The sequence below is a fragment of the Castor canadensis genome, chromosome 14 (genome assembly GCF_047511655.1).
Source record: "Castor canadensis chromosome 14, mCasCan1.hap1v2, whole genome shotgun sequence".
NCBI classification, from domain to species: domain Eukaryota; kingdom Metazoa; phylum Chordata; class Mammalia; order Rodentia; family Castoridae; genus Castor; species Castor canadensis.
Genome location: NC_133399.1, coordinates 55022373 through 55049521, shown reverse-complemented (window position 1 = coordinate 55049521; position 27149 = coordinate 55022373). Strand labels below are relative to the sequence as shown.

Below are 27149 nucleotides of genomic sequence, written 5' to 3'. Positions count from 1 at the left end.
GACCCCTTTGTTCTCGGGGCTCAGCCTTTGGACGTGGGTCCGCTGAGTCCGTGCTGGCTCAATAAAACGTTGCTTCCTGCTAACAGCCTGGAGTCGCGTATCTCAGCTAGCAACCTCCCGCAACACTTTGAATGATTCAAGAATATGAACATGAATAACATGAATAAGCAAGCTATGAGATGCTACATATGTTACCAAATGTTCCATTTTCTGACTGGAGAAAAATGTGAAAATACATCTGAATTTATTATTTAAGTACAGTATTATACAAAGTTATAGTAACAAAGTAAAAACTAAAATAAATCGATATAAATATGCTAAAATCTAGTTCATCAATTATGAAAATAATACAATTCTCCCACTCAATCATAAAGTTTATAAAGAACAAAGATTTACACTGTACACAAAAGCAACACCTCCCAAGAATGGTGGAGGGAAAGCAGGATAGAATACTTGATTTCCAGGAGTTTGGGGAACAGGGTCTGGCCAACCAGTCCAGCTCTTGGAGGTCTGTCAGGGCTTTCTGTGACTAGGAGTGCATGCTCTATTCTAATGCAGCCCTTCCTTCCTGAAGGGTCTGATATTTTCTCCTGTTGAGGCATACTTTCATCTTTGTGGTGCCATTTCCAAAGCTTTTCACCACTGATTAAGAGAAGGGGACTTTGTTAACCTCTTTGTTCTAGATGGTGGCATTTTGGAAGGGGTTGGCATTTATTTTTATCTGTCTTCTTATCTTACAGAATATATTCTAAAATCAGATCTTCATCCCTGAAAATTTCCAAAATGTCAAGTACCTATTAAAGATATACACTTCATCATTCCTATCCCCTCCTACTGTGTGGTGGTTTGTTTATAAGTCTTCATGAGGATGCACTTGGTCCTTGCAGAGTGTTTTCTGGAGGAGGAAGGCTGAATCTCCTGGGGTTTCAAGGAACTGGGTTTTCTTGGTCATGGTCGCATATTGTCTTGAATCCAGTCTAGGTAATTAGTGACCTTGGTATATATCCCTGGAACATCCTTCTGCCCACAGCCAAGGCCCCAACTGATGATGCCAACCAAAATCATGTGCTTATCCTTCTCACATACCAGGGGGCCTCCCGAGTCACCCTGCAAAGAGAGAACAGGTCAGTTGTTTGAAAACAGGGCAGAGTATTGAAGGAAATATTAGGATTATTCATGTAGTGCTAAGATTTTATTCTTCCAAGTACTTAATTCAGAGAGGAAAAATTTTGTCTCAATCATCTTGAACCTCTAGAGGATTCGACTGTATCTTCTCTGGTAAAGTAGAAGTGAGATAACTGAAGAGAAATAATTGCTCAGACATTTTTGGCCTTAAGAAAACCCTGGTTTGAGCTTGGTGTGGTGGCGCACACCTGTGATCTTAGTACTTGGGAGGTGGAAGCAGGAGGATCACAAGTTTGAGGCCCACCTAGCCTATCTAATGAGATCCTGTCTCAAAAACAAAACACACTGGTTTGAACTACACTGCTTACCAGCAGTGTGGCCTCTGGCTCACTGTGCTAAAATAGAGATAACACTACCTCATGAGGTTGTTAAGGAAATTGGTTGGGAAGATGTACAAAAAGCTTAGAAACTCTAGTAATTGAATAAAAATGATTTTTTGTTTTTAAACTTAAGTACTTGGAAAGATCAAGGTTCCACTTTGTGTGCAATCTTCTTTTCACTGTGACTAGGTGGCACAGTTGAAATTTCTTAAGAAACCATATGAAAAGAGATCCAGTACTGTTAGGAGGCCCAGGGGGGAGGTTGCCCATATGATCACCTCAGGCAGACAAAGTCCACAAGGTCTCCAGTGCCAGGGCTTCTCTTAGCATCCTTGCTGGCCCTCAGCCCTAACAGAGAGCCAGGTGCTAGAGATATTGAGATGTCTGAGCAAGAGGAATTCCTTGCTGATATATATAGGTCTTAATGCCAGCAGGTTGATCTGGTCCCTGTGCCCTAGTATCTTGTTAATCATGAAATATAAGCAGTAACTCTGATAAGGATACCAACAGAGAACCTAAAATGCTTTGCTTTACAAGGTGCTAGGGCTGAATGTGAGCTTTTAAAACTCACACTCCTCACACTCAACTATGTCCAGCTTTCCAGTAAGTTGCCGCTCCTGCTTGTCCTACAAAGTAGACCCCAATTCTTTAGCACCTGCAGAAGTCAAGAATTTCTTAATTACATTGCTTTACCCATCACTTCAATAGTTGATGACTCTCCTGGGCTGGCAGGAAATCCTGTACCAGGTGGAGTTTCCTGTTCAGACACTGGGGAAATTTCCTGCCATTTAGATTTCTTAAATTTAGGTTGCTTTGATCTATCTTCTCTGAGAATTCCTAGGGCCTCACCAAGATGAAACCTCTCTATTCTGGCTCTAATGTTTTTCCTTGGTTAAGGGCCAGTTGGCCAAGGAACATTTTTATCCTCGTCCAGAGCACAGAGGGACACTCTTGTTTACCTGGCAAGCATCATGCAGGTTTGCTTGGTTTCCTCCACTTCGTGTGTCTCCCGCACACAGCATGTTGTTGGTGACGGTTTTATTAAACAAATGTTGTGATGTGCAGCGACTAGATGGGTACAATCTAACATGAGCCTCTTTCAGTTGCTCAGAAAAGGAAGGAGAGGCTGAAAGGAAGGGAGGAAAATGATTTATGATTTTAGGGAAAGTTATTTGTAAACCTTTAGGAAAGGGAAGCCAAATTTTCCAATAGAAGCTAACATTTATCAAATGTTACATGTATTAGGTTGAATCCTATGACAGTATTTTATTGTTTTGACTAAAAAAAAAAAAAAAAAAAAAAGCAACTTTACAGGGGTCAGTCCATAGTTTTTCAATAGCAGTAGCGCTGATGTTTGGAGGAGATGGATGTTAGTTGGGGGGGCTGTCTTGAGCATGGCAGATGCCTAGCAGTCCTGGCTTTGCTCTCTAAATACCAGTATCAGCCTTCAGCCTGAGAGGCAACAGACACTGCCATAGTTCTCCTCAGTGGCAGGACCACACCTCCTTGAGAACATTAATTTAGTGACATATTAGCTCATTGGATCCTTATAATATATTGAGGGATCTAATTCCAGCTCCACTTTAGCACTGAAAAACCTGAGGCCTAGAGTGGTTTAAATAAAAAGATCCATGTCTGAGCCAAGCACAGTGGCCCATACCTGTAATCTCAGCTACTCAGGAGGATGGCAAGTTTGAGGCCAGCCTCAGCAATATTGTGAGACCCCTTGAAAATAAAAAATATATTAAAAAAAAAATCCGTGTCTGTTGCCATAGGTTGGATCTTTTTTTTTTTCATAGGTTGGATCTTGAATGTCCCCAGCCAGTGGTACTTTTAGGAGGTGGTAGAACCTTTAGGAGGTGGGATATCAGAAGGAAGGAAGGTCAAGGGGGCACGCCTTCCTGTCTCTGTTTCCTGGTCTCTGTGAGGCGAGCGACTTCCTACATGCTGCAGCTCCTGTCATGAGGCTCTCCCTTGCCACAGACTCAGAAACAACGCACCAGCTGACCATGAAGTGAAGTTGGGTGCAAAACAAAGTTGACTTATCTCAGGTCTCTGTTAACATCATCTGAAAGCTGATATCCAGAGTTCTACAGCTAAGCTGGATGCAGGTCTGGGATTTGAATTCAGCCCGAACAACCCCAGTGTGCAAGAATGTATGCCCTTCACCTCTGTACTCTACTGGCCTCAAGCTCTTCAGAACACTCAGACTTTCCTTGACCTGCCTGGTGGCCTTGTGAGTCTGGGAAGTGGATGCTGGGTTCTGCTGCCCCGGGAGGTGGGGCCTTACCCACATTTACTCAGCACAGTGCTGGAACCGGAGTTAGAACTCAGCCAGCTCTTGTGACCACTTTTCCTGCCAGCTGCTCCATGGCCACATACCCTGCTATCCTGCAATAGACAGGATGGGACCAGACTTCCTTCCACTTACACTCCTCATGCTTGCCATAGCCGGACAGCTCACATTCTGTCCAGTCGGGCAGCTGCAGGTCAGGGTCAGGGAGGCAGACGGTGCTGACAGAGCTGCTCTCCTGGGCGCAATGTGTGGAATCTGACTTCAGCTGCAGCAGTGCTGGAAGGGAGACAGGAAGAGGAGCTGTGAGAAAGAGTGGCCTCCATTTTAGGGGGAAGGCAGGGGGAGGAGCCATGGTTGGAAGAAGGGGCACATATGCAAACAGTCAGCACATGTGCTTACTCAAGTGTGAACCGGTGCTTACCAATGTCATTGTCATAAGTGTCATAATCAAATTCCTTATGGATGATGTATTTTTCTACTTCAAATTTCTGTTCCTCCTCTCCAGGAACCTCTCGGTATGTTCTGCCCAAGACCACCTTAAGGTGGTGGAAAGCAAACCTAAGAGAGAAATAGCTTTAGAATGCTCTTGCTGTGAGTTACTCCAATGGACTGGGTTCAAGGCTGTAGAGAGTTGAAACCCATCAGGAGTCTATGCCCTACCCCTCCTCGAAGCAGTGAGCAGCAGACAGGACCCAGCAGGAGCTGATCAGCACGCCCCCACACAGGAACCTTTCTCCCTCCGACCTCCTGTTCTTAGCAAAGATGGCAGCCTGCCAGGGATGCGAGGAGATGTCAGTGAAGAGTCCTCCTGTAATGCGGAACTGAGGCTGCTTGTACTGTCTTAGACCACAGGTCACTGCAGAGGGAAAGGACAAGAGTCAGAGACCAAGCCCGGAGCATGCATGTGGGTTTTCTCTCTTGGCATTTCAAGCTTTTACAGGCTACAGTTCAATAGGTTGGCAGAGAATGATATAATAGTCTGCAAAGGTATAAAAATCCTAACTTCCATTTGTTGAGTACATTGCCTGACATGCCAAGTATTGTGTGTACGTTATCTTTATCCCTCTCAACACTGACTCACAGGAACGGGGAAATGTTTTTGCTCAAGGCTGCAATGCCCTGGATTAGAACCCAGGTCTGTGGTCTCTCAAACTAAGGATCTTTCTGCTATGCTTCATTCCCTCTCAGTTTAACTACAGCTGGTTCCTGACTTAAGAAATAATGAAGTATTGAAAACTTGCTTCTGAGCAATGTCTACCTGTTTTTCACCTACACGTCCTTCAAGTCTTACCCATCCTTCAAGGCCAAGTGAAATCCCACCTCCACACAAGGCTTCCATTAAAGCCCAGCCTACCAGGCTCTGGAGGGGCGTCCTACAGTGGTTCACTTAGGACCTGCCGTGAAGGACCGAGGCTGGGAGTTAAGTGGCTGTTTTGCTTCCCAGTCAGACTCTGGATCCTGGCTTCTCGGTGTGTTCACAGAAACTGACTAATAATCTATTCTCAGGCAACTTCCAAGCTAAACTTTTACTCTCTGAGAATAGGTACAAACTTGAATTTGTCCTCAGCTTTCCACCCCATAACTTTAATCCAGTTCCCCGGTGTTAAATGGGTTCTAGGGGGGAATGTGGATGAATTCACAGAAGTCCCAGCCTTAGAGTCAAGGCTCAGCTTTCCTCCTCAGAGCCCACAGAGCATGCGCAAGAATGTGACTTCTGAGAACATTTCCTAATCAGTAAAGAGATGCAGAGTCTCCCTGTCACCACAGTAAAGGTGACAGACCTCCCTGTCTCCTCATATTCACCACTACCAAGAGGTATCCAGAGAGGACAGCGGAGTCTACTGAGAAACTGACCCCCATCCATCAGCCCCATGCAAAAGCCTAAGTGTCACTGCCCCACCATTGCTTCAGTCCCAGAAGCCCCCTCCCCACCAAGGCCTGGCCTTTTTGGAAGCCTGGCAGTTCCAGGCTGAAGAAGATAGTGGTGAAGACGCAGAAGGTGCAGAGGAAAGAATGGAGGTGTGAGACCAGGCGAAGGGAGGTGGCCAGGGCCAGCCCTTACAGCATGGAGACATGTCACAGTATTCCCACGTCAGCTTGCGGTCCTTCAGCACGTGGCACCAGGGCTTGGCATCCCCGTCCGGATTCCTAGAGAGAAGGGAGTTGGAGGTTTTCAGTCACACAAGCAGTCACATCACAGGCCACAGAGGAGTGGAAGACGCAGAGTACACCAACAGCAAAACCACTGGGCGGGGAGCGAGGGAGGGAGCGTCCCGAATTTGGCTTCCCAAAATGGGGCTAGACTTCTCTTCATCTTAGTTTTTCTGTCAGTAACAGTGTTCTGAGCTCTCAGGGACGTTGGTAGGAACTGGGAGCTTTTCTGTGAAGAAGTGCCAGGTAAGAACAGAACAGATGAGAGTTAAGTAGTCACAGGACACCTTTGTTGAATTTGGGATTTTGGTTGCAAAACAGGTGTACTTAGCAAGTGAAGAGATTGGAGTAGATAAAGTCCCACCCACTGGATCATTCATGACATTCAGCCTTTGGTCTTCTCCCACACATCCCACACCCAGCTCCTCTCCCTGCCAAGACCTGACTCCCTGGGCTATGTACCGGCAGTAATTATGTTTGCCCAGGCCCAGTGCCCGCGAGTCACTCCTCCATGCAGTGTAACTCCTGTCCATCAGGATCATGGAATTCCATGGGAGGCAGGAGGCACCAGATGTGGTGAGGCTGTGGGTGCCACGGTAGGTCATTCCTTTTCCAGTGTAGCAGTCCTCATTTGTTCCTGGAACAAAGGGAATCTTAAATGAAGCCAAACCAATTATACAGTGGAGCAGGCAAGTTGGGATTTGAAGGAGAAGTGCTGGCCAGGAAAACTGAAGGTACCAGTCAGCATGAAGAGGAATGTGGTGTCTCCAACGTCCCCTTTTCTCTTTTCTTCATACATATAGATGGCAAGTGGATTTTGCTGGACTTTGGATCAGGAATTTCCCCAAAGCCCCATGTGTCGGGGGCCCACGTGTCAGGGTCCCCAGTTGGGCACTACCGGAGGTGGTAGAAACTTTTAAGGGGTGGGGGCCAAGTGGAAAGTCTTAGGTGATGGGGGTCACATTGCTGAGAGTGCAGGGAGGCCACCGGGTCTCTTCCTTTCTCTCTCTTTCACTTCCCAGCCTTGAGGTGAACAGTTTTGTTATGCCACACACACACACTCCTGCCATGACATGCCACCACAGGCCCAAAGCAAAGGGGCCAACCAGTCACAGACCAACCTCTGACTGTGAACCAAAGTAAACCTTTCCTGTTTATCAGCTAGTTATTGCAGGTGTGTGCCACAGTGCCACAAGGCTGACTAACACACTTCATTTCATGGGCCAGCTTGTACCCGCAGTGGTGGCTTCCTAGACTGCTGTGTGGACAGACACCCCAGTGTACTCAGATTCAGCAGGAAAGGATACCGTGTTTCCCTAGTGGTGATGGTTCTTGGAGCTGCTCTGAAAGTAAAATTAGGGCGTTCTGTATAGAGCCTGGGGGGCCACAGTGAGCTGTACTGGCAGGCTGCTCTCTCACTGATCTGCCAGTACTCTGGCTTGGAAGAATGCATGTTTCAGAGTGCCATCTACTGTCCTGTGTTTTCCCCATCCCCCCTCTGTCCCTCTATGAAGCTGAGGACGTCTACTTCCGCAGAAACACCATCGTCAGGAGGGATTTGTGAGACGAGATCTGTGACTCCTAATGTTTAGAATTATTGTGACGTCTTTGTACTCACAGGACAGCAGCATTACCTGTACACTGCACACTCAGTGCACATCACTCTTGCGTATGTAGATTTAGAACTTAAAAAAATCTTTCATACTATTGCAATACATAATTATTTGTGAAAGCACCACTGAATTCGTAGTGCTTTTTATAACTTGTATTTTTTTCAACCTGGAAAATTATTTCACATTAAATGTTTTGAAAGAGAGAGGAGAAAACTGAGAGAGAATCTACTAATTTGAAAGGGGAGATACTCAACACTTGTAGGTGAGGAGACTAATGGCTAGAGATGTGAAGAGATCAGCTCAAGGTCAAAAAACTACAGGCCAAGCCTGGGAAGACCATTGTCTCCCAGTTTTCAGCTCTGCAGCCATGAGGACAGGCTCCCAGCCAGCTCTTTCTATCAGACTTGTTTTCTTGCATGCTTTTCCTCCTGCAATACTATGGGGAAGGTAGGGTGACTGTCACTTACCCTTGGAGCAGGCTGGTGTGCTGCAGAACTCTGAGGTGTACATCCCTGCCTTAAAGACATAGCACCAGGGCTTCGAGTCTCGGTCTGGATTTCTGAAAAATCAGCCAGGGAGGGTTAAAGAGATGTCTCGAATCTCAGACCCAAGAGTAGGCATACTCTTCTGGGGGAGGATCAGTGCACTGTGGGAATGCTGCACACTTACGTCATGTTAGGCAGAAATATGACTTACTTATTGTCTGTATTTGGAGATAAGTATGGTTTAAGGAAATGTATATACATATGGGTGCCGAGTTGACAAGGGGTGGGACAATGTTAGTCTTAGTGTCAACCTGACTGGGCTATACAGTAGCAGGGCATGCGACCAAACATCGATCCAGGTATTGCTATGAAGGTGTTTAACGATTATGGTTAACACCTGTAATCAGTTGACTTCAAGAAGATTATCCCAAATAATGAGAGTGGACCTCATCCAATCAGTTGAAATCCTTAAGAGCAAAAACTGGGGAGAAATTAAGCCTCAAGAAGGTCACATCAGGTCCTGCCTGAGTGTCCAGTCTGCTGATCTGCTTTAGGATTTCAGCCTTATCAGCACCATGATGGTGTGAACCGATTCCTTCAAAATCAGCCACTTTATTTCTGCCTGCCTGCACAGCTGTCAGTCTATCTATCTATCTGCCTGTATGGTGCCAGTTTTGTTTCCCTGCATAACCCTGACTGGTCTGACACAGGTGTGTCCTCCCTCTCCCCCCTCACCTGCAGTAGTTGTGATTCCCAAGGCCCAGCTTGAAGGAGCCTGGCCTCCGTGCACTGTAGGGTTTCAGGGCCAGCACACTGCTGTTCCAGTTGACACACTCAGCCCCACTCTCTGCTGTGCTCCATGTGCCCCTGTAGGTGATGCCTTGATCCTTGTAGCACGTGGCACTGGTATCTGAGTGACAGCAAGACACGTGACCCCTCACATGGGAGCCCCTCTGTGTCCAAAGGGCTCTCAAGGGTTTCTGTTTCATTACCTCAGCCCCATGGGGCAGGCTGGCTGCCAAAGCTGCCAGAGCCAGAGTGAGCTGGGCAGCCAGGGTCCCCTGCAGAGGCCAAGCCAGATTCCGATTGACACTCTGTCCACTGGGCCCAATGCTGTGGTTCCCTGAACCACTCTTGGCTACTCCTTCCCTGTCCCCAGGCCCAACCTGCCCTCTGAAACACACCGCCCTTCCTTTCTGGGTGCATTTGGGAGCTAGGGTTTCAAGGCCTCTCTCACTCCTTCCCCTATGCACTCACCTACTTCACAGCGTTTTCCCATGAACCCATCAGGGCACTGGCAGACAAAGTCTGAGAAGTAGAGAGCCTGCCGACAAGTTCCCCCATTCAGACACCTTGGCTCGCTGCAACCTGTCAAGTGCAAAGGAAGAAATTCAACTACTTCCAAAGCAGCTCCAAGAACATGACTTAAAATGCTGTGTGCTCTTTCCATGCCAGCTCCTAACATTAATTTGAAACTCACAGCGGACTGTGAAGAACATATTACTGAACCCCCATTTTCCATATGAGGATGAGAAGGCTGGGTGAGTGAAGGTACCGGGCTGGGGCCACACGGTCCCCTCCATCATCGTGCACCTTCACTTTTGCTAAAGGTGCAAACCCACTGGGTACTGTGGAAGCAGGGTTTGGGCTGTGAGCCGGGGCCCTGAGTGCAAAGCCTTGGCACAAAGTCCATATGTTCTTTTTCTTGGAGGGTGAGGGAGAAGATATTCGAGACAGAGATTCATGACGTCACTTCGTAGCTCATGCTGGCCTTAAACTCATGGTCCTCCTGCCCCTGCCTCCAGCACTGGCCAGGATACGAACCTCTGACAGGCACTGAGTGGCACTGGGACCTGCCGCTGTTGCACCAGCAGTATTCCACCCGGTTGCCTCTGAGCATGGGGCGCAGCCATGATTCATGCTGCTGGTAGGTCATCTGTGTCTTCTCATCTCTGCAGGTTACTGTAACACAGACAAGCTGGCCTCTTCAGAATATGATTAAAAAAATAATGAAGATCCACCACCCCGGGCCTGCTGCAGTACACAGGTGGCCTTCTGTACTGTGTGTGTCCACGATTCAAGCAAACTCAGGTTAAAAACATAGCTACAGATACAATGGTTACATCTGTATTGACATGTACACACTTTTTTCCTGTCATTATTTCCAAAACAATATAATATAGAATGACTATTTACATTTATGTTAGGTATTACAGGTAATCAGACATGACTTCAGGTATCTGGGAAGATGTGCACGGGTGCTATGTAGAGGCTATGTCATTTTATATAAAGGACTTGAGTATCTGTGAACTTTGGACTTTGGCATCCTCAACAAGGTCCTAAACTCCATTGTCTGCAGACACCGAGCAGTGACTAATGTACGTGTGTTCCTTAGAAATCCTGATTTTTATCAGACTCCTTTTGTTTTTCCTCCAGTGAGCCTTGTTTTGAAAGAATTTATCTACCAAAATACATTTGCTTTGAGTAATACTCTATTTTTTTCATCTTAATTACAAAAACAAACATTATGTTAACTGCCTGCCAGAGTTTTTGATGTACATAAGTATCACAGCACAGAATTTTTGGTCCCAAACAAAGAAAATTGGCATTTTAGTCTGTGGAGAAAATGTGCTACTTCCATTAATAGTTTTGATACAATGAAAACAGGTGAAGTGCTCCCATCTTTGAAATGCCAACTTAGAAACACAACTTTGATTAACTAAAGAAGCACTTTCCCTGCATGCATAAAGCCCTGGGTTCCATCCCCAGTACTGAAGAAATAAAAAGTGCTGTTGCTTCTTTTGAAAGTCTGTGAGGAGGGACTTGCTACTCAGCTCAATCTAAGAAAACTTCCACTTTAAAAAAGGTGTTGGAAAGTCTTCCAGAGGACTGGGGTCCCTCAGTGGTAGTGTATACATGAGGTCCTGAGTTCAGTCTCCAGCACGCCTCTCCACTTCTGTGCCCCCCACCTGCACCCCACTCCCTGCAAAAAAAAAAAAAGGTCTCCCAGACCCAAAGGAACCAGGTTATAAAAGAGGAAAGATGAAGATCCCAGCTTGGTAGTTTAGAACTTGAAGCTGGACCTAAAGTTTTTCAAATCCAAGTCAAGAAAAATCAGCAGTTCATATGTTTTCTTCTTGGAATCCTGATGGAAATGTTTCTCTGCTTTGCAGAGTCAACTCCACACATGGACTTATGGCGCTTATGGAGAGACAGTCTTTCCACACCGTGTCTGTGAGACAGCCTGTGTTAGTTGTTTTGATTTTACCAACAGGCGGAAACAGATAGTTAAGGAATGTGGAGTAGACTTTGATGCAGTAACAGCCCACGGAAGAACCCGGAGGACATGGACAGCTGTGGCTATGCTGGCTTTGTTGCTAGCATGGGTGGCCTTTGGCAAGTTTCGAAGTCTCTCTGGGACTCTGTTTTCTCATCTGTACCACAGGACTTTGTACCATGGACTGGTGGGCTCCCATCAGCTTGTGATCCCCCGACTTCCTGACTGTTCCTCTTAGAATGTCTGGGAGCTTCAGCTAACTGGGCAACTGGTGAATAGTAGACCTGTTTGCAGAATTCCCCTGGAAAAGGTTCCCTTTACTTAGAAAGTAGGTCTTGGCTGAAAGTGAATCTGTGAAGCTCCTGGCTGTCTAAATCCACTCAGTCCAAACCTGCCTCTTGCCTCCAACCAGCCCGTCCTCTTACCTCTGAAGGATCTGGCTCCTCTTCTGGCTCGGGTATGGATTTCCTGCAAAGAGACCAGGAAGGATCAGCACATGCTGGAATATCTACCAATCATGTGCAACCTGCCCAGGAATCACCCTACCCCACCCCTGGAACTGGTCGGAGGGGAGCGCTCATCTCCTCATTCTAATTCTTCTCTCCTTGGTACAGGTATCACCATGTGAAGAACTCTCTGCAGGATGGATGTGTTTCCCATCTATGCTGTGTTGCCACTAATCCCGCTTGAAATGTGGTTAATGTGACTGAGGAAATGCATTTCCAATTTTATTCAAATCTACTAGCTGCATGTGGTTAGTGGCTACCATGCTAGAGCGTGGAGCTGTAGCTCTCTGTTCCTCCATGGAGCCACCCCACTCTCACCTCTCTAAAATCCAGCTGCAGAGGTATTTTACTCTCTGGCCTTATATGGTGCCCTTTGCACTTCTGAAGAGTGTGAGTGTAGCTTTCATTCCCACCAGCTTACCTTCTTCTATGGCTCACGGTGCTTGAATTGTCTTATAAATACTTTATGGATTAATTCTTTTGCTCCTAAGGATCAAACCTAGGATCTTGAATGCTAGGCAAGTGCTCTGCCACTAAGCTACATTCCCAGCCCTTAGTTTTTGGAGACAAGGTGTCACTATGTAGCCCAGGCTGGCCTCAAACTTGAAATCCTCCTGCGTCAGCCTCCCAAGTGCTGGGATTACAGGCACGCACCACCATTTTTAAAACAACTGCAGAGAAGGCAGTCAGGGCAGGAGATGGAAATAAGAACTGTCGCCTGGGTTCCACTGCTGGATGGAACCCAGAGTGTCCCATCCAGATGGGAGTGTGTGCTTTTGCATCCTGTGGCCATGCTGGCCCTATGTCCCTTTGCATCTCCCCTCTTGAACACTTTTCCTGCCCTTGGAAAGATGTGGCCACCTGGAGGGGCAGAGAACATGGAGCTGGACAACACCCACCTGGCTGGGCAAGGCGAGGACTGCCCCACAAAGCAGCAGTACACCCAGGAGCTGTCTCTCCATCTTATGCATGGTCTCTTCAGTGTCTCTCAGTTCTGGAAGAAGAGAAGAGGTTAAGCACATGATGCAGGAGGGCAAAGAGCAGTAAAGTTCAAGAACCTGCGACTTCACCTGGCAACTCTTTCTGACATTGGCTCCCGTGGCAACTGCCTGGAAAATGATTTTTTAAAAAAATTGTGGACATGTGTTTTTATTGTGGTAAAATATAGATAGTATAAAATGTACCACTTTAGTCATTTGTAAGTGCTTGGTTCAGGGGCATGAAATAGATAACCTACCCTTGTGCAACCAGCAGGGTGTCCCTTCTAATATTTTTATCACTTGGAAATGAAAATCTGTAGCTGGTAAAGAATAGCTCCCTGCCCCCGCCTAGAATCTGACTGCTTTGCGTAGGTGGCAGATATGGAATCATACAGTATTTGACTGCTTTATTTCATCCGGGTTGCTACCTGTGTCAGATTCCCTTCCTTTTTGAGGCTGCCTAATATTCCACTGTCTGGGTAGACAGTATTTTCCTTATCTGTTCATCTGTTGATGGATGCTCAGATTGCTGGAAGATATAATTTTTTCCAGAAACTTCTGCAAGTCTAAGGGCAAGGCCATTTCTGGCACTTGTTGGCAGCCCAGGGACCAGTGTCCTGCCTTGGCTTCTGCCCTGAGATGGTCTAGATGGAGACACAGTAACGTCCTCTCTGGCTGTTTCAGAGGAAGCCGTAGCAATTTCATTGCTGGTACATCATGGCACCAGTCCTCCTCCCTCGGTCTTTAGCTTTCCCTCTTATACGGGACAGAGCTGCTTCCATGCCCCGTGGTTTCCTCATCCATGGAAGGGAAGGCTTCCCCCACCCCATCTGTCTCCTCTTTTACAGACTATTAGACACCCCAGTAAAGTGCAGAGCTGCTGAAACAGAGGCAGCATCTGGCTTTTCTCATTAGACTCAGATCTTCCTGGACCCCATTCCCAGTTCCCACTTGCCCCTCCCACTGATCTTGCCCTGGGCAAGAAAGTGGGTTAGTTGGTCGTCAGTTATTTTGTGGTCTGGCAGGCCCTCACCCCTCCATCTGCAGAATTCAAGCAGGACTTCCCTTCCCTGACTCATTCCCCTCAGTCACAACAACTCTGGTTCCCACCCCTCCCCCATCCTGAGGACCTGGAGGCCTGTGGGTCAGAGGCGGCCTGTATGGACTCTGGCTCCCGCTTTCTTTGGGAAGCTCTCCCTTTGCAGGTGCCATCAGCCTCCTCTTCCCCAGGGAAGTTGGGCGGCAGGGTGAGGTGGGACAGGAGGGAGCTCAGAGCTTTTGGAGGGGCGGAAGACAAGGGCAGCCAGAGCTGAGCAGCAGCAGTTCCCCGAGAAGATGCAGAAGCTGCAGATACTCCAAGGACTCACCCTCCTTGTCTCCTCTAACAGACTCCAGGCAGGGTGGGCTGAGCACTGTGTGGCCCTTTCCTTACTAGGGGGCAGCTGGGTCGCCAGCTTACTGGTTTCAAGCAGTTCCAGAAGAAAAGAAATAGCAGCTGAGACCACCAAAACAGGAGTGCATGGTGGAACCTCCCAATCACAGGAACTTTTTCTGGATTTTTCTCTTCTGCTGTTTTTCTTCAAATTTCCCTCCTCTCAAAATTTCCCAAAATTCCACTTAGATTCCCCTTCTTAATTGTATCCCACTACCTATAACCTTTTGCAGACAGACCTTCTTAAACTTACTCTGCTCTTCCTTCCTGATGATCCTCTGTTTATGGATTGTCCCACTTTTATTGTCTTAGGCAGCCCGGAAGATGCACAGATTGCACATGCTTTGTCAGATGGAATTCAGAATTCCCTGAGTGAGGAAATAAACCACTCAGGGAAGAAGAAATCCTTCTACTTCACCTTGTACATCAAACCATGGAGTCCTTTCAGCCTCCTTGTTCACTGCACCTTTCCTCTAGGCATCCTCCTGCCTGTGATCCCTGTGCCTGGGGTCACAGGGTCACAGGCTCACACTCTGCCAAGGAACTGTTTTATTTTGAGAACTAAAGGTCCTCCTACCCGGGGTGCAATTCTAGAAATTGAACAATTGCAAAGCAAGAAATGAGGTATCGACCTTTCCCAAGGACCAGCTTTTACTGGACTAATGGGGGTGGGCGGGATGCAGAGGGGCAGACAGACAAGGCTGGACTGCAGTGCTAAGCCCTTTCCCAACCCAGCATGAAGGGGACAGAAGCACATGGGAGTCCATGAGACTCCTTTCCTCTTTTCTTGCTGCCTTTAGCCTTGATGGGCCTTGAGTTCAGCACAGATGAATGGCACACAGCTCCCTCTACACTTCACAGAGGCAAGCAGAGCACTGGATGGGCCACATAGAGGAAGAAGATGACAGAGAAATTAGTCACCCACTAGCCAGTGAAAAACAGCACATCCCAAGACAAGAGAGAACAGTTCACCCGTCCTTGTTTGTCTTTGTTAGAGAAGTGGGCGTAGTGGTCTGGGGGTAGTGCCAGGGTGAAGAACGAAGTGAATACCAGAAATGTGGACTCAGACTCAGGGTCTGTGGACTGAGCCTGGCTGATCTTGACTCTGCAGACTACAGGCAACCACCAAAAAGAGATGCAAAGTACTCCAGGGAGACCAGGGTGGGTGATGGGACATGAGGACTAAGTCTAAGAAGCCCTTTGCAGGCTTGTACAGAGACCTGGAATTTTTTTCTGTGTTCTCTTCCTTTTGCTTATTTAGTAATTTCCCAAGGTCATTAAAGAACTACAATATCTAGCAAGCAAGGAAGAAGAAGAAAGGATGGAACCTGCCTTTTGTTGGGCTGGAATCCCTGGATACTGCATGAGGCGGGTGGTAGAATGACAGTAAGGGCTGTGGTTTCCAAGGCCCAAAAGCCCCTGGTGTGGCAGGCCCACCCTAGCATGCAAAGTTGATCTTTTACAGAGTCGGAAGAAGCACTGTCTTTGGGAGGTGGATTGCAGCAGACTTGGGGCTTGGCAAGTTGACAAAGCATCTGCATAAGTTAGAAAACACAGGGCAAATAGGCTTGGCAAATAAAACAGCCTAGATTAACCTGCAAATGATTACGGTTCCAGGGAAACGGGAACGATGGCCGGGTAAGCAGGAACAGGGACCCAACTCCAGGCAAGATCTCCTGGAGAGGTACCCTAACAGTAAACAGTACCTCTCCCAACGGATTCATGCCATACAGGAAAGTGACAACTGCACCAGCCAGATGTCTGGTGCTCATTTCTGCATGGATAATGTGGGGCTGATGCCTGGTGGCACTGGGCATGTAGTTGTTTCATTCTGGATTGAGCAGAGCTAGTGGAATGGCAGTAGGTGAACTGGCAGAGGGACCTGGAGAAGGGTAGATGATCTGCTGTCCCCAGGATCTTTGCATTACCCTTTTCCCTGTCTTCCTCCTACCTTCTCTATGTTCCCTGCACAGCAATCTGCCCTTAGGAAAGGGACTGCTAAACTCATTTTCAAGAGATAAAAATGACTGAATGAAAACTAAGGTGCCATCCCTCGCAGAAGCAGCTATAATGTGAGTCGTAAAGCCTGCTTCCAGTGGTGCAAAACCAAGCCGGATGGGCTGTCCCAGACTTCCCAGAACTAACATCTGAGACTCGTCAATAGGTAAAGCGTGTTAATTCAAACACTTGCCACCTGTTGTTGCTCTTTCCCTTGTGATACAGAAAAGTGATTTGCAATAAAGGAACTGGACAAAGCAGCCAATCAGTCAAATTCTAAGATCTGAGGTGCAGACCATGCCATCCCTTCGATTTGGTGAACTGGAAGACCTGTAGCTTGTACTCTTGCCATCAAGAATGCAGGAACATGAACAAGCTAGGACGCTGGAAATTGCAATGGGAAAACAAAAGGGAATTGAAAATTGCACCATGTGCAAGGATTGCTACCGGAGAGTCGTAGGTTCTTACTGCTCTGTAAAACTTTTCCCTGGAAATCTGAGTAGGAAAGAGTTTGCCTCCAGGATTACCAACACCCTAAAATGACTTGAACTTTGAAACAGCACCCCCTCCCCTCGCAGCCACCACAGCCCAGAACAGATGCCAACGAGTTAGAGAAGAAATGGCCAGATGCCTTATGCCAGGGAAGTCGTGTTTCTACTACAGAATGAGGGGTGAGGTGAGACACTGGGAGAAGAAACTAGGCCACAGAAAGGGCTGTGAGGTCCCCCGAAGCTCACCTTTTGTCGGAGCAGAGTCAGACCCAGGACGGGAGCCTGTGACCTGGAGTTCTAGCCCCTAGACTAGAGGTTCTGCTCTATGGAGACCATGGCCTCTGAACACAAACCACTTTCAAAAACTACCACCATATAAGCACAATTCTTAACTTTTCTAAGCATTAACTTTCCATAGGCTGTTTTCTCTCTTCTTTTTTGTTTTTGTTTTGAGACAGGATCTTGCTATGTAGCCCAGACTGACCTGAAACTCACAATCCCCCGCCTCAGTCCCTAGGGCTGTGATTATAGGAGTGTACCAGGCCTGGCTCTCTCTTCTGAATAGTAGTCATTTATAAGCAGGGGAAAAGAGGAAGAGTCTTTCTTAATCTAATTTGATCAACTGTGGTGAGGTGAATAGTATAGAATCCTCTCCTGACACCCCCCACACCTGCCCACCAGGGCAGAATTCTCTCCAAAGCCTCTTCAAAATATAGGCCTGAACTATGTTTGAGCTACATAAAATCCACCTCAGGAAAACCCGCTGAGCATGTTTGTTGTGGTGTTGGAAGAACTAACGAAGTGTTGGTTGGGGTATCTTGGAAATAAAAAATAAAAGTTTCTCCTGCCTCTTCCTGTGCTAAACACAGAAGTCCTGTCTTAACATATGTGGACCCTTCAGAAGAAAAACCAAGGTTCAATGGTCAAAGTGAACTCAGCAGTGCAAAATTGAACGTTAACCTGGAGCCGGGATCTAAGCAAACCCTGAAATCCAGCTGGTGTCAATCTGAAAGGACACAATGCTGAGCCACCATAGTAGCCCCTCGTGTTCCTTCCACTCCCTAAAGCAAACATCACGCTGGGCAATTCCAGATGCAGCGACTCGATAATTCCTCAGCCTGTGTCCAGCCTTCCGAGCACTGGAATTAGAAGACAGTCATCGGAAGCTTTTGCGGGATCATGGCACGTTGATCTGAATTGTACTGGCCTACGTGACAGCAGCATTACTGTGAATGAGCAACGTGCCTCACTCAAAAGGTATCTGCACACACACTGAGTGTACGTCACTTAAGGCAATATTAACTCAATTTTACAGGTGTGAGAAACGAACCCCCCAAGAGCAGAAAGACCAATGAGGAGTGATGGTATTGGACTCCAACTCAGAATACTGGGTTCTCCTGGCTAAAACCTAACGCTCTGTCCATGTCTTACTGTCCCCAACTGAACCCCAGTTGTCACTTCCAGTTCTGGGTGGCAATTGGCCTCTCTGAGCCTCAGTTTCCTGGGATTTTAGTAGGCTAATCATTCCCATCTTGTTGGAGTGTCTGCTAGTTGGAGAAGCAGCAGGAAAAGGCCTGCTCAGTGCCTGGTGCAGAGGGGTGACAGCTGCACTCACTGCCGTGAGCGCCCTTCAGCAAGGAGAAGCAAGCGAGGCTGATGAGACCAAACTCCACGGGGTCCTCGCTGTGTCCAAGTGTTAGTGCCTAATCTTGTGTCCTAGCTAATTTGGATATGTCATGACAACCCATGACTGGATTTTCTACAATCAACACAAAGTTTCATGCCCTTCATCTAAGTTCATGGAACAGTAGGAACACGAGCCATTATTTTCTGAGTACAGGGTGGTGGCTTAGCTCCTATTTTAAATCTTTTTTTTTTTTATTTGCCTTTCCCAGGCCTATTTACACCACATATGCCAGGGCCTCTGTGAACTCTAAGGAAGTCAGAATTAGCAGCTGACACATCTGGGTGATCAGGTGTCACAGCAGAGGAGGGTGTCTGATACACAGCACACAGCTGTTGGAAAGTCAGGGCTCTCTGTGAGAAAGGACTGGAGTTCTCAGAACAACATCAGCCATGAAAATCCTGTCCTCTCTCTTTCTGTAGCCCAGGCGGTAGACACTGGCTCATGCCACACCAGGCAGAACAAAACGAGCTTGCTTTCTATGAACACAGTGTGGACAGCCAGAGGAGATGGAGCTACCCAGTCTTCTCTTTTACCCTGTAGGGGCTGGGTTACCGCATTTGCTTCCCCACCTCTGCCCTGGGCCTTCCAGAAACCCTGCTGATACCAGACTGCTCATTAAAGACCTCACAAAAAAGGACTTGAGAACCTCCTAGGCTGTGTCTTCCCAGTGCTCACCATCCATTGGATCTCAAGCCCTGGCTCAGCCAAAGTTCCTCTTTCCTGGCATTCACAGGCTGATTTGCCTCTGCCACACTTCACCATCCAATGTCTGTTGACACGAAGGAGGCCCACGTGGTGGGAAACCACACCCACGCTCTAGGCTCAAAGATTGAGTAGTTTAGGTTGGGATGGACCAGTAATGGGCCGCTCTCAGTCCAGAGTGATGGGAGCTGTGTTGTACGGGATGGGGATGAACAGGAACAGGGAGAATGGTGTCACCTCAGTCTTACGGAGGTCGGGATGGCCAAAGGGGCATTCTGGAATTCATATAAGCTGTTTACTGAACAAGAGTAGTCCAGCAGATAATGAAGGCCAAGATGAGCCCATTGCTTGGGTTTCAGGATCTTGGCAGCCAGCAGCCAGAGCCCTTTAGGCTTTAGGGCAAACACCTCTGTCTGAGTGGCAAAGGGGTAGGATCCACACACCCCAGGCTCTTCTTTCAGGGGTCCATAGGAGGAGGTGTGATTTGAATCTCAGAGTTCTAGGGATATATGGAGCCTTGGGGGAGTTTGGTCTGGATTCCCTAACCTAGTTGTAAGTCAATGGAATTATTTGTAGCTGTATAATAAACAGAAAGGCACTCAGTGAGAGGTCTACAGTATCTGGGGTCAGCTCAGCCCTGCAGTGATGATTTTAGAGGCTCCAAGAAGGTTCAGGACTCAGTCAATCCCCATGGAAACGTCTCGAAGCTTCTGGTGTGTGCATCAGGGACATCTTGAGGCTGGCACACCTCAGCTGGTCTGTTAGCCAGGAGCCACTCTGGCCAGCAGCATGTGTAATGGGCAGCCAGCTGCTGAGCACACCCAGCTGTGTGAGTCCTGCCAGGAGAACGGGTGGCTAGCATTTCCTGGGACATCATGATCAGCACAGAGCTCTCCTGAGCTGCTCCTTCCAAAATGCCTCTGAAATGCCCACAGTGTGCCCAGCACCTGCTTCTTTTTCCCTTCTAGTGATCGAGAACCGAGTCTGTCCTCTACCTGCTTTTACATGAGTCTGCTTCCCAGGCAGGGTGTAAGCAAGCAACTAAGCCAGTATAAAGAAGACCGTGTGGCTTGCTTGACTCAGGCTTGGATCAGGTGGGTGACCTTGAAGACTCTCTACCTTTAATCTTCAATGAATCGAGGTCCTCCTCATTCTGACCGGTTTGACCTGAGACCTACTACGTGGCTTTGTGAGCTACTTGACCAGGATGATGTTAGTATTCTGAAACTAGTATGGATTCTGGGTTTCAGGATTTAGCTTCCCCGTACAGAATGCTTTCCCTGTACGTACAAAGCCTGTATGAACAAACAGAATTCTCCAGAAGCTCACTGTCAAAACAGTTGACAATTCACTCACAGGAAACAAAAACTTACTAAGATGGCAGATGCCCAATGCTAAGTCATCAAATGGCAGCCGAGCAATTTAACTAAAACCTCAAAATTTTCCTCAGTACTGGACAGAGAAGTAGGTGGACTGTGAAGTTTGAGTAGAACTAACTAAGCCCACTATCACTGCAACTATGTTGCTACCTCAACCATCAGATGAAAGAGAATCAACTGTACTTCAGAAGCTTTGGAAGTCCTAAAACTCCCATTAGTCCTTCGGAATTGGTGAACCCAGCCAGGACCCCTGCAAATGCTATAAAACCCCATGGCTGAAAAATACTTCCTGTTGGCAGATTGGAGTAGGCCTCACGTGGACAGTAAGCTTTCCAGAATGTGCCATGATCCTCTCACTCACTACCCAAAAAAACCTTGTGCAGTTATAGTCACTTCAAGTCATACCCCAAAGATAGGCCTGGGCTGCTTGTTACAGGGGCTTGAAATGTACTGGTCCTGGGCTGTGCTCATGGGCACACTAGGCCCTAGGGAAACAGAAGGCAGAGGCCCACCGTGAGCTATGGGTGAACAGCAGGATCACTGTGTTCCCAGCTCCTGTCTGACTGTACCAATGGCCCACACTGCCTGGGTGAAACAATCTTAGTGGCACAGACTCCGGGAGACCTGCTAGGAGGCAGGCCAAAGAAACTGGGGCATCTGGGGGTGTTTGGGCAGAGTCTGTGTTGGCCAGGGGTAGGATAAGGAATATTGCTCCATGAGATTCAAGGCTGGAATCTCTGAGAACCTTTTAGGTGCAGACAGACAGATGGAACTATTCATGCTTCAACATCCACAGCATCCCTGATTCTGCCTCACAGGCCGTGGCAGGAGGCACCCATCAGACACCAATTCTGGACAAGCAGGAGCTGGATACAGGCTGGACCTTCCTGCCCACAGGCAAAATGTGCTAAGTCACCTTCCAGGGCATTCTATTCACAACTGTATTTTCAGGATTTGTTCATGGGATTGCAAATGCGCACACACACACACACAATTTTTCCTGTCGTCTGTCAGACAAGACTATTATTCCAAAGTGGCCAACAAGTAAATCATTGCTGCCACACTTCTTTGCCCTTGAGTTTGTCACTAATTACTTGGGAGCTCAGCAAGTTTTCTCTCCTTCCCGCCCTTCATCCCTCCTACTGTCCCTGTGAGGTTAAGAAAATAAAGACAGTAACAGTGAGACTCTAGCGAGCCTTGCTCTGCCTTCCTGCAGAGTGCATTAGGAAGAAAAGACATTGATGCTACTTTCCTCTGCAGTGGAAACACCCTTAAAGAGGACTACACACTTGACTGATGCACACTGAGGAAAAGCTGGGGGACAAGACTGGCGGAGATTACGGGGGAGTGGGGGACACACAGGGAGGAGATCAGAGGCATTGTTTTCTACCCTGACTCCAAGTGGAAATGACCTGCTTCTCTTTTCCAGCCCTTCCTGCCTGGAGGTAAGTCACCCTCTGCCCCTGTACCCCAAGCCTCAGTTTCCTCATGGGCTCATTGATGAGGGAGGCAGACAGATCACACCCTGCAGGACCCTCCTGACTATCTGGCCACGTGTCCGAGGGCAGCTGATTTTATGTCTACTGCCTGTTAGTCATGTGGTGCTCCTTTTGTCTATTCAGAGCTTTTCTGTGTAATTCTTTTCATTTTCCCCTTTACTGTGCAAGCAGAGATTGCTGCAAGAAAGCCACCCCTTCTATTTGCTCCCTTCTCCTCACCACACACCCCTGCAAATCACTTCAGCTTATCCTATCCCAAGTCATTGCAGATACAAAAAGAGCTCTTCTCTCTGGGTGGATGGGAGCTATTCTCTTCCTGCCTACATTTCAAAGTTGGTCCCTTCAGCTAAGCATTCCTTCAATGGTTCAGTTTGTCTGAAAGACTTTAAAAGACAAAAGAGGAGCTGGTGGCCAGAGAGCCGCAGAAATTCAACTTACCACAGCTTCTTGCCTCCTTGTCTCCTTCACGGAGCTTGTCCAGCGCTGAGCTCTGGGCTCTTGCGGCTCTGACCTCCTTGAACAGCTCTGGCCTCCTTTAAGGTTCCAGGCAGGGGGTGTGGCCGATGGCACTGGGCGGGCGGGTCTCTCAAGCAGGAGGATCCCAGTGGACAGGGCCAGGACAGAGCCAGCAGCTGGGCGGGCCTGAGTTTTTAGGAGGGGGAGGAAGTTCACCGTGGGCAGCACAGCCAGTCCTGGCTTGGCGCCAGCTTGATTATTCACAGTCCTGATGTCATCGAATCACAGGAATTTGGGAGTTGGACAGGACCATAAGAGCCATCTTCCTTTAGAACACTAGACTCAAAGCTTGGAAGGGATTCTCAGGATCCACAGGCTCTAAGGCCATCACCACAAGGGATGGGCCACTTGGGGTGGCCGTGAGGGGCAGTAAAACACAGAGGGCCTGGTGCTAACCTAGGCCTGCCACTTGATTTCCCTGGAATCATCTCAGACTGCCAAGTGAAGGACTGGACGAGTGGGCCTTTGACACCTTTTCAGCTCCACCATTCCCCGAGGTGGGGCAGGGCCTTGAGTCAGTGCACAGCATACACTGCCTAAGCCATGTCTGAGATTCCATTTTGAGCCATCCATACCTAAGCTGATGGGAGCTTGTCTGTGTTCTGGAATTCCCTCTCAAAAGGAAATGCTCCTGGAAACTGACAACCCATTTGAAAGGTTGGCATCTTTCAGGTGACTGACAGACACATGCAAAGTCTTGGTTTGAATCCTCCAGGAATGACGCCTATGGCCTCAGGCAAGCTTTGCAACCTGCTGAGTTTGGGCTGTCTTGTGCAAGGGATGTGAGGATTAGATCTGGACAACCTGCACACAGCACATCAGAGGGGCTTGGGAAGTGGCATCTGCTGTCCTTGGTTGATATCTGGCTGAGAGGAGCATTTGTGGGTAACTGTAGGTACCTTGAGCTTTACCGAAAACTACCCAAATGACTCAGACCCACTAACACCCTGCAGCCCCAGAAACCCAGGCTTTGTGCTCCTATTATAAGGGATTGTTTTCCCTCTGGGGGACTCCACGGAAGTCTGAGAATTGGGGAGGAAGGTGAGAGGGGCTGATATGGTGACAATGGGGACTTTGATTTTAGTCAAGGGATACTGTGGGGGAGTAGTGGTAATTAAAATAAATCCTGGTGACATCATATCCTGGGAAATTCGCATCAAAGCCCTTTCTTTTCAAAAAAGTGAAATAAAATCCAGGCCCAGATAACATGGGGACAGAGTGGCACAGAGAAACTGTGAGGAAGAATTGCTTCAGACGTTTCCCAGGCAGGGGAGTTTTCTGCAGCAGGGCACCTCCCCCTGCATGTGTCACCTGCCAGGGCAGAGAACAGGGATGAGGGCCCCTTATCACAGCAGTGGACAGGGATGGGGCATCAGAACAAAGACAAAGGCCCCAATCTGAGTAAGAAGTGATGAGATATCTGCAGAAAGCTCGAGAAAAGGAGAGTGGACAAGAAGCTTCTGATAACGTGTTTAGAACCAGAAGGCATAAACAGAGTTTAACTTTGGAAACCCCGGGCTGGGAGGTAGCTTAAAGGTAGGGTGCTTGTCTAGTATGTGAGAGGCCCTGGGTTTCCTCTCCAGCACCACCACCAAAAAGAAAGAAAGATAAAGTCCATCTAGTTTTTCAGGGACTGGGGTAAATGTCAGATGGATATGAAATCAGCATTATTGTGGTATAGGTTGTCTAGACTAGAGACTCACACACGGGTCACCTGGGCCAATCGTGTGAATTACACACACTGGGAGAAACACCATGTCGGATGGCCGGCATGAAAAAAGCCTTAGAAACAGCTATTCTTGTTAGGAATTCTACACCATGCTGCATGGAGAGATCCTTAGACTCACTATTCTTGCAAATCTCTGGTAAATTTGAAATGATTTAAAAACAAAAAGCTAAAATTCGGGTTGTTTCCTTAGAGCTATAATTCTTTTGGCTATTTAGTCCAAAAAATACATTTGAAAAAACTCCTGTAATATTCCAGTTTTAGCATATGTGCTACCAAAGCAAACACATTAAAAAGATTCTCACAGAAGATAATGATATGATATGTTTAAGCATTGTTTTGACTGAAAGTTGAAAATAACTTACATGTTCAAAAATAGAAAAATTGTACAATATGACATGTCGGTATAGTGCAATATTCTAGAGCACGATGGTGTTTGATAACATAATCATATAGACATAGCAAAATCAATCAACTCTTCTCGCCCAGAAGAATTTGCAGTTGAACTCTGATGTGGATCTATGGATAAGGAGGAAAAGAGTTGGAGTGCCGTAACTGTTGGTGAGTTATTTTCAATTCCTTCAGCGATACTTTTACATTGCTTTGATAAAAAGAGGTTTTATGACTCCATACTGGATCCAGGCAAGTTCAGTGGTGCCCTGCCCAGCAGTCTCTCTGACATAGGCACCAGAAGGACATAGGTGTCCCTACAAGCATATCAGAAGGAAGGGAATATTCTTTAATAACTTATTATGGAATTATCCATGAATTTATTCAAAACTTTTCTTGAATGCATCACATTTTCAGTCAATTCCATGGTGGGGGAAATCGAATTTCTTAGATTGGTTTCCTGAATCTAGGTCTTGTTTCCCTTTGTCCTAAAGCTCTCTCATGTAGCTGGCAGGCAGAAGTCCTGGCTTCAATCTTCTAGAGCCCAATGCAGTCATTAAGCACCTAGAGCTGTGCGTCCAGTGCAGAAAGCCTGGTACTGGACTGCAGGAATTGCTCCTTCTCTCTGTGATTAGCTGCACGACCATGGGTAAGATCCTTGACCTGGTGCCCAGTCTTTGATTCCTTGTGTTTTAGACAACAGAGATTAACTCATAGCGTTATTATTGACTCAAATTGCATACTATGGAAAAGAAGATGCTTTGAGACATGTGAAATGCTCTTGGTGATTTAATCATTTACAGACATTGTTTAGGGCTGTGGGTGAAGCTCAGTGGTAGAGCACTTGCCTAGCATGCCTGAGGTCCTGGGTTTGATCCCCAGCCCAGCAAACAAACAAGCAAAAAAGTGAAAGGCCTGTTTCAAGGGAAATCTTCTTACTCTTTTGTTAGAGATACCAACAGTTACTTTAACAAGCACTCACCTCAAAAATTCCCACACTGTCTTCTAAGCAACATTAGTGTCACAAACATGAACAAAAATCAGAGCTGGGTGCCAATGGCTCACGCCTGTATTCCTAGCTACTTGGGAGATTGACATCAGGAGGATTGCTGTGCCAGGTCAGCCCAGGCAAATAGTTCTCAAAATTCCATCTCCAAAATAACCAGAACAAAATGGACCGGAGGGGTGGCTCAAGTGGTACAGCACCTGCTTTGCAAGCTTTGAATTCAAACCTCAGCTCCACAAAAAAAAAAAAAAAGAAAGAAAGAAAACAAACAAACAAACAAAAAAACTCCAAAACAAATATCAGGGCTATCTTTTCTTTTGAAAAACAGCATCACCACTGCTAGCACAAGGTAACAAGAGGGGAGCTGTGGGAAGAAAGAAGTATACAGGACTCTACTTCCCATTTAACTTTTTTTGTAAACCTAAAACTGCTCTAAGAAAAAATACTTGAAAATGCAAACTATGGCTATTTCTGATTCCACCAAATTACATATAATATTTATATGTTTAAGTGCATAATCTCCTATGCATAAGAGACTAGTTAGTGTGTGAGATCATTCACTGACATCTATTCTATCCAAGCACATTACATCTAATGTATATCTGTAGGTACCCTGTCATCATCTCATACTTTTAAAGGTGTCTGTGGTCAATAAATTTAGAAAAATTGATCTATTCTAATTTGAGTTTTTGTTGTTGGCTTGTGTGTGGGGGGGGGGGGGGTGCTGGGGACGGAACCCTGGCCTTGTGTATACTAGGCAGGCCTCTGCCACTGAGCTGTATCCCAGCCCTGATCTTTGTTTTTAAGCATGAGGACACTGAGCAGTGATGGCTCAGTGTTAGGATAATGGTCGCCCCTTCTTCCTCAGGTCCTGCTTTCTGTTCACAGTTCCCCTAGAGCTCATATCCTCACATGGAGGACTTTGCTTTTTCCCCTTCAGACTTTTGGTCATTCCTTTAAAAAAAGAAATTTACAACAGCAATAATGGAACCCAAGTGGGCACAGTTAAGCCACTCACTTCTGACTCCATGGTGACCCCAAGGCGTCAGGTGGTGACTGTGTTTGGCCAAAGCCCTCTTCACCTCAGCCATGATCTCATCTTGAGCCTGTCCCTGGAGGGAGATTCCTGGCCAGTGTAGTGACTTATGCAGGGTGGTTCTTACATCAGTTCTGGTCACCAACTGGGGGCAGGCTGCACATGTCCAGAGTGACAGGAACACTACTGTTTATATTGGGCCTGCCTGCCTGCCTGCCTGCCTGAAGCAGCATCCCACAACTCCCAGCTCTGGCCTTCTTCCCAAGTCAGGCATTTTGGCCCAGTGAACACAACTTTCCTATCATTTTTCACAGAAACTCTCTTCTCCAACCGGGAATCGGGGCATGCATGCTATTCTGCCTTACTCTGACAGAATCATACATGTTTCCCCTTGGAGGACTTACACCAACTCAAACAAACCTGAGGTAGTTTTGTTCCCTCCCAGCCTTCTTTTATCTACGGGGCACAGGGCTT

The 27149-nt window shown here is 47.2% G+C and overlaps 1 protein-coding gene across 1 annotated transcript; it reads right to left on the bottom strand.

Moving 5' to 3' along the window:
* Window positions 1-227: 227 nt before the first annotated feature.
* Plat (plasminogen activator, tissue type) lies at window positions 228-22590 on the bottom strand. Its single transcript, XM_020159476.2, has 14 exons — window positions 22440-22590; window positions 12733-12827; window positions 11753-11795; window positions 9875-10012; window positions 9308-9418; window positions 8786-8960; window positions 8033-8124; window positions 6415-6589; window positions 5864-5949; window positions 4462-4657; window positions 4223-4359; window positions 3937-4077; window positions 2465-2631; window positions 228-1107 (listed from the first exon to the last, which is right to left on the bottom strand). Exons 2-14 carry the CDS (start codon window positions 12802-12804, stop codon window positions 949-951), a joined length of 1692 nt encoding a protein of 563 aa, XP_020015065.2. The 5' UTR covers window positions 12805-12827; window positions 22440-22590; the 3' UTR covers window positions 228-948.
* Between the last annotated feature and the right edge of the window lie 4559 nt (window positions 22591-27149).

Bases quoted from the DNA above. Each gene is read 5' to 3' on its own strand.
- Plat (XM_020159476.2), bottom strand. From the start codon at position 12,804: ATGCATAAGATGGAGAGACAGCTCCTGGGTGTACTGCTGCTTTGTGGG. The intron at 6,590-8,032 runs GTAAGTGACAGT...CCTTTGTTCCAG, and splicing joins CACACCAGCCTGCTCCAAGG to GAACAAATGAGGACTGCTAC. The intron at 4,078-4,222 runs GTAAGCACCGGT...TCTCCCTTCCAG, and splicing joins CACTTATGACAATGACATTG to CACTGCTGCAGCTGAAGTCA.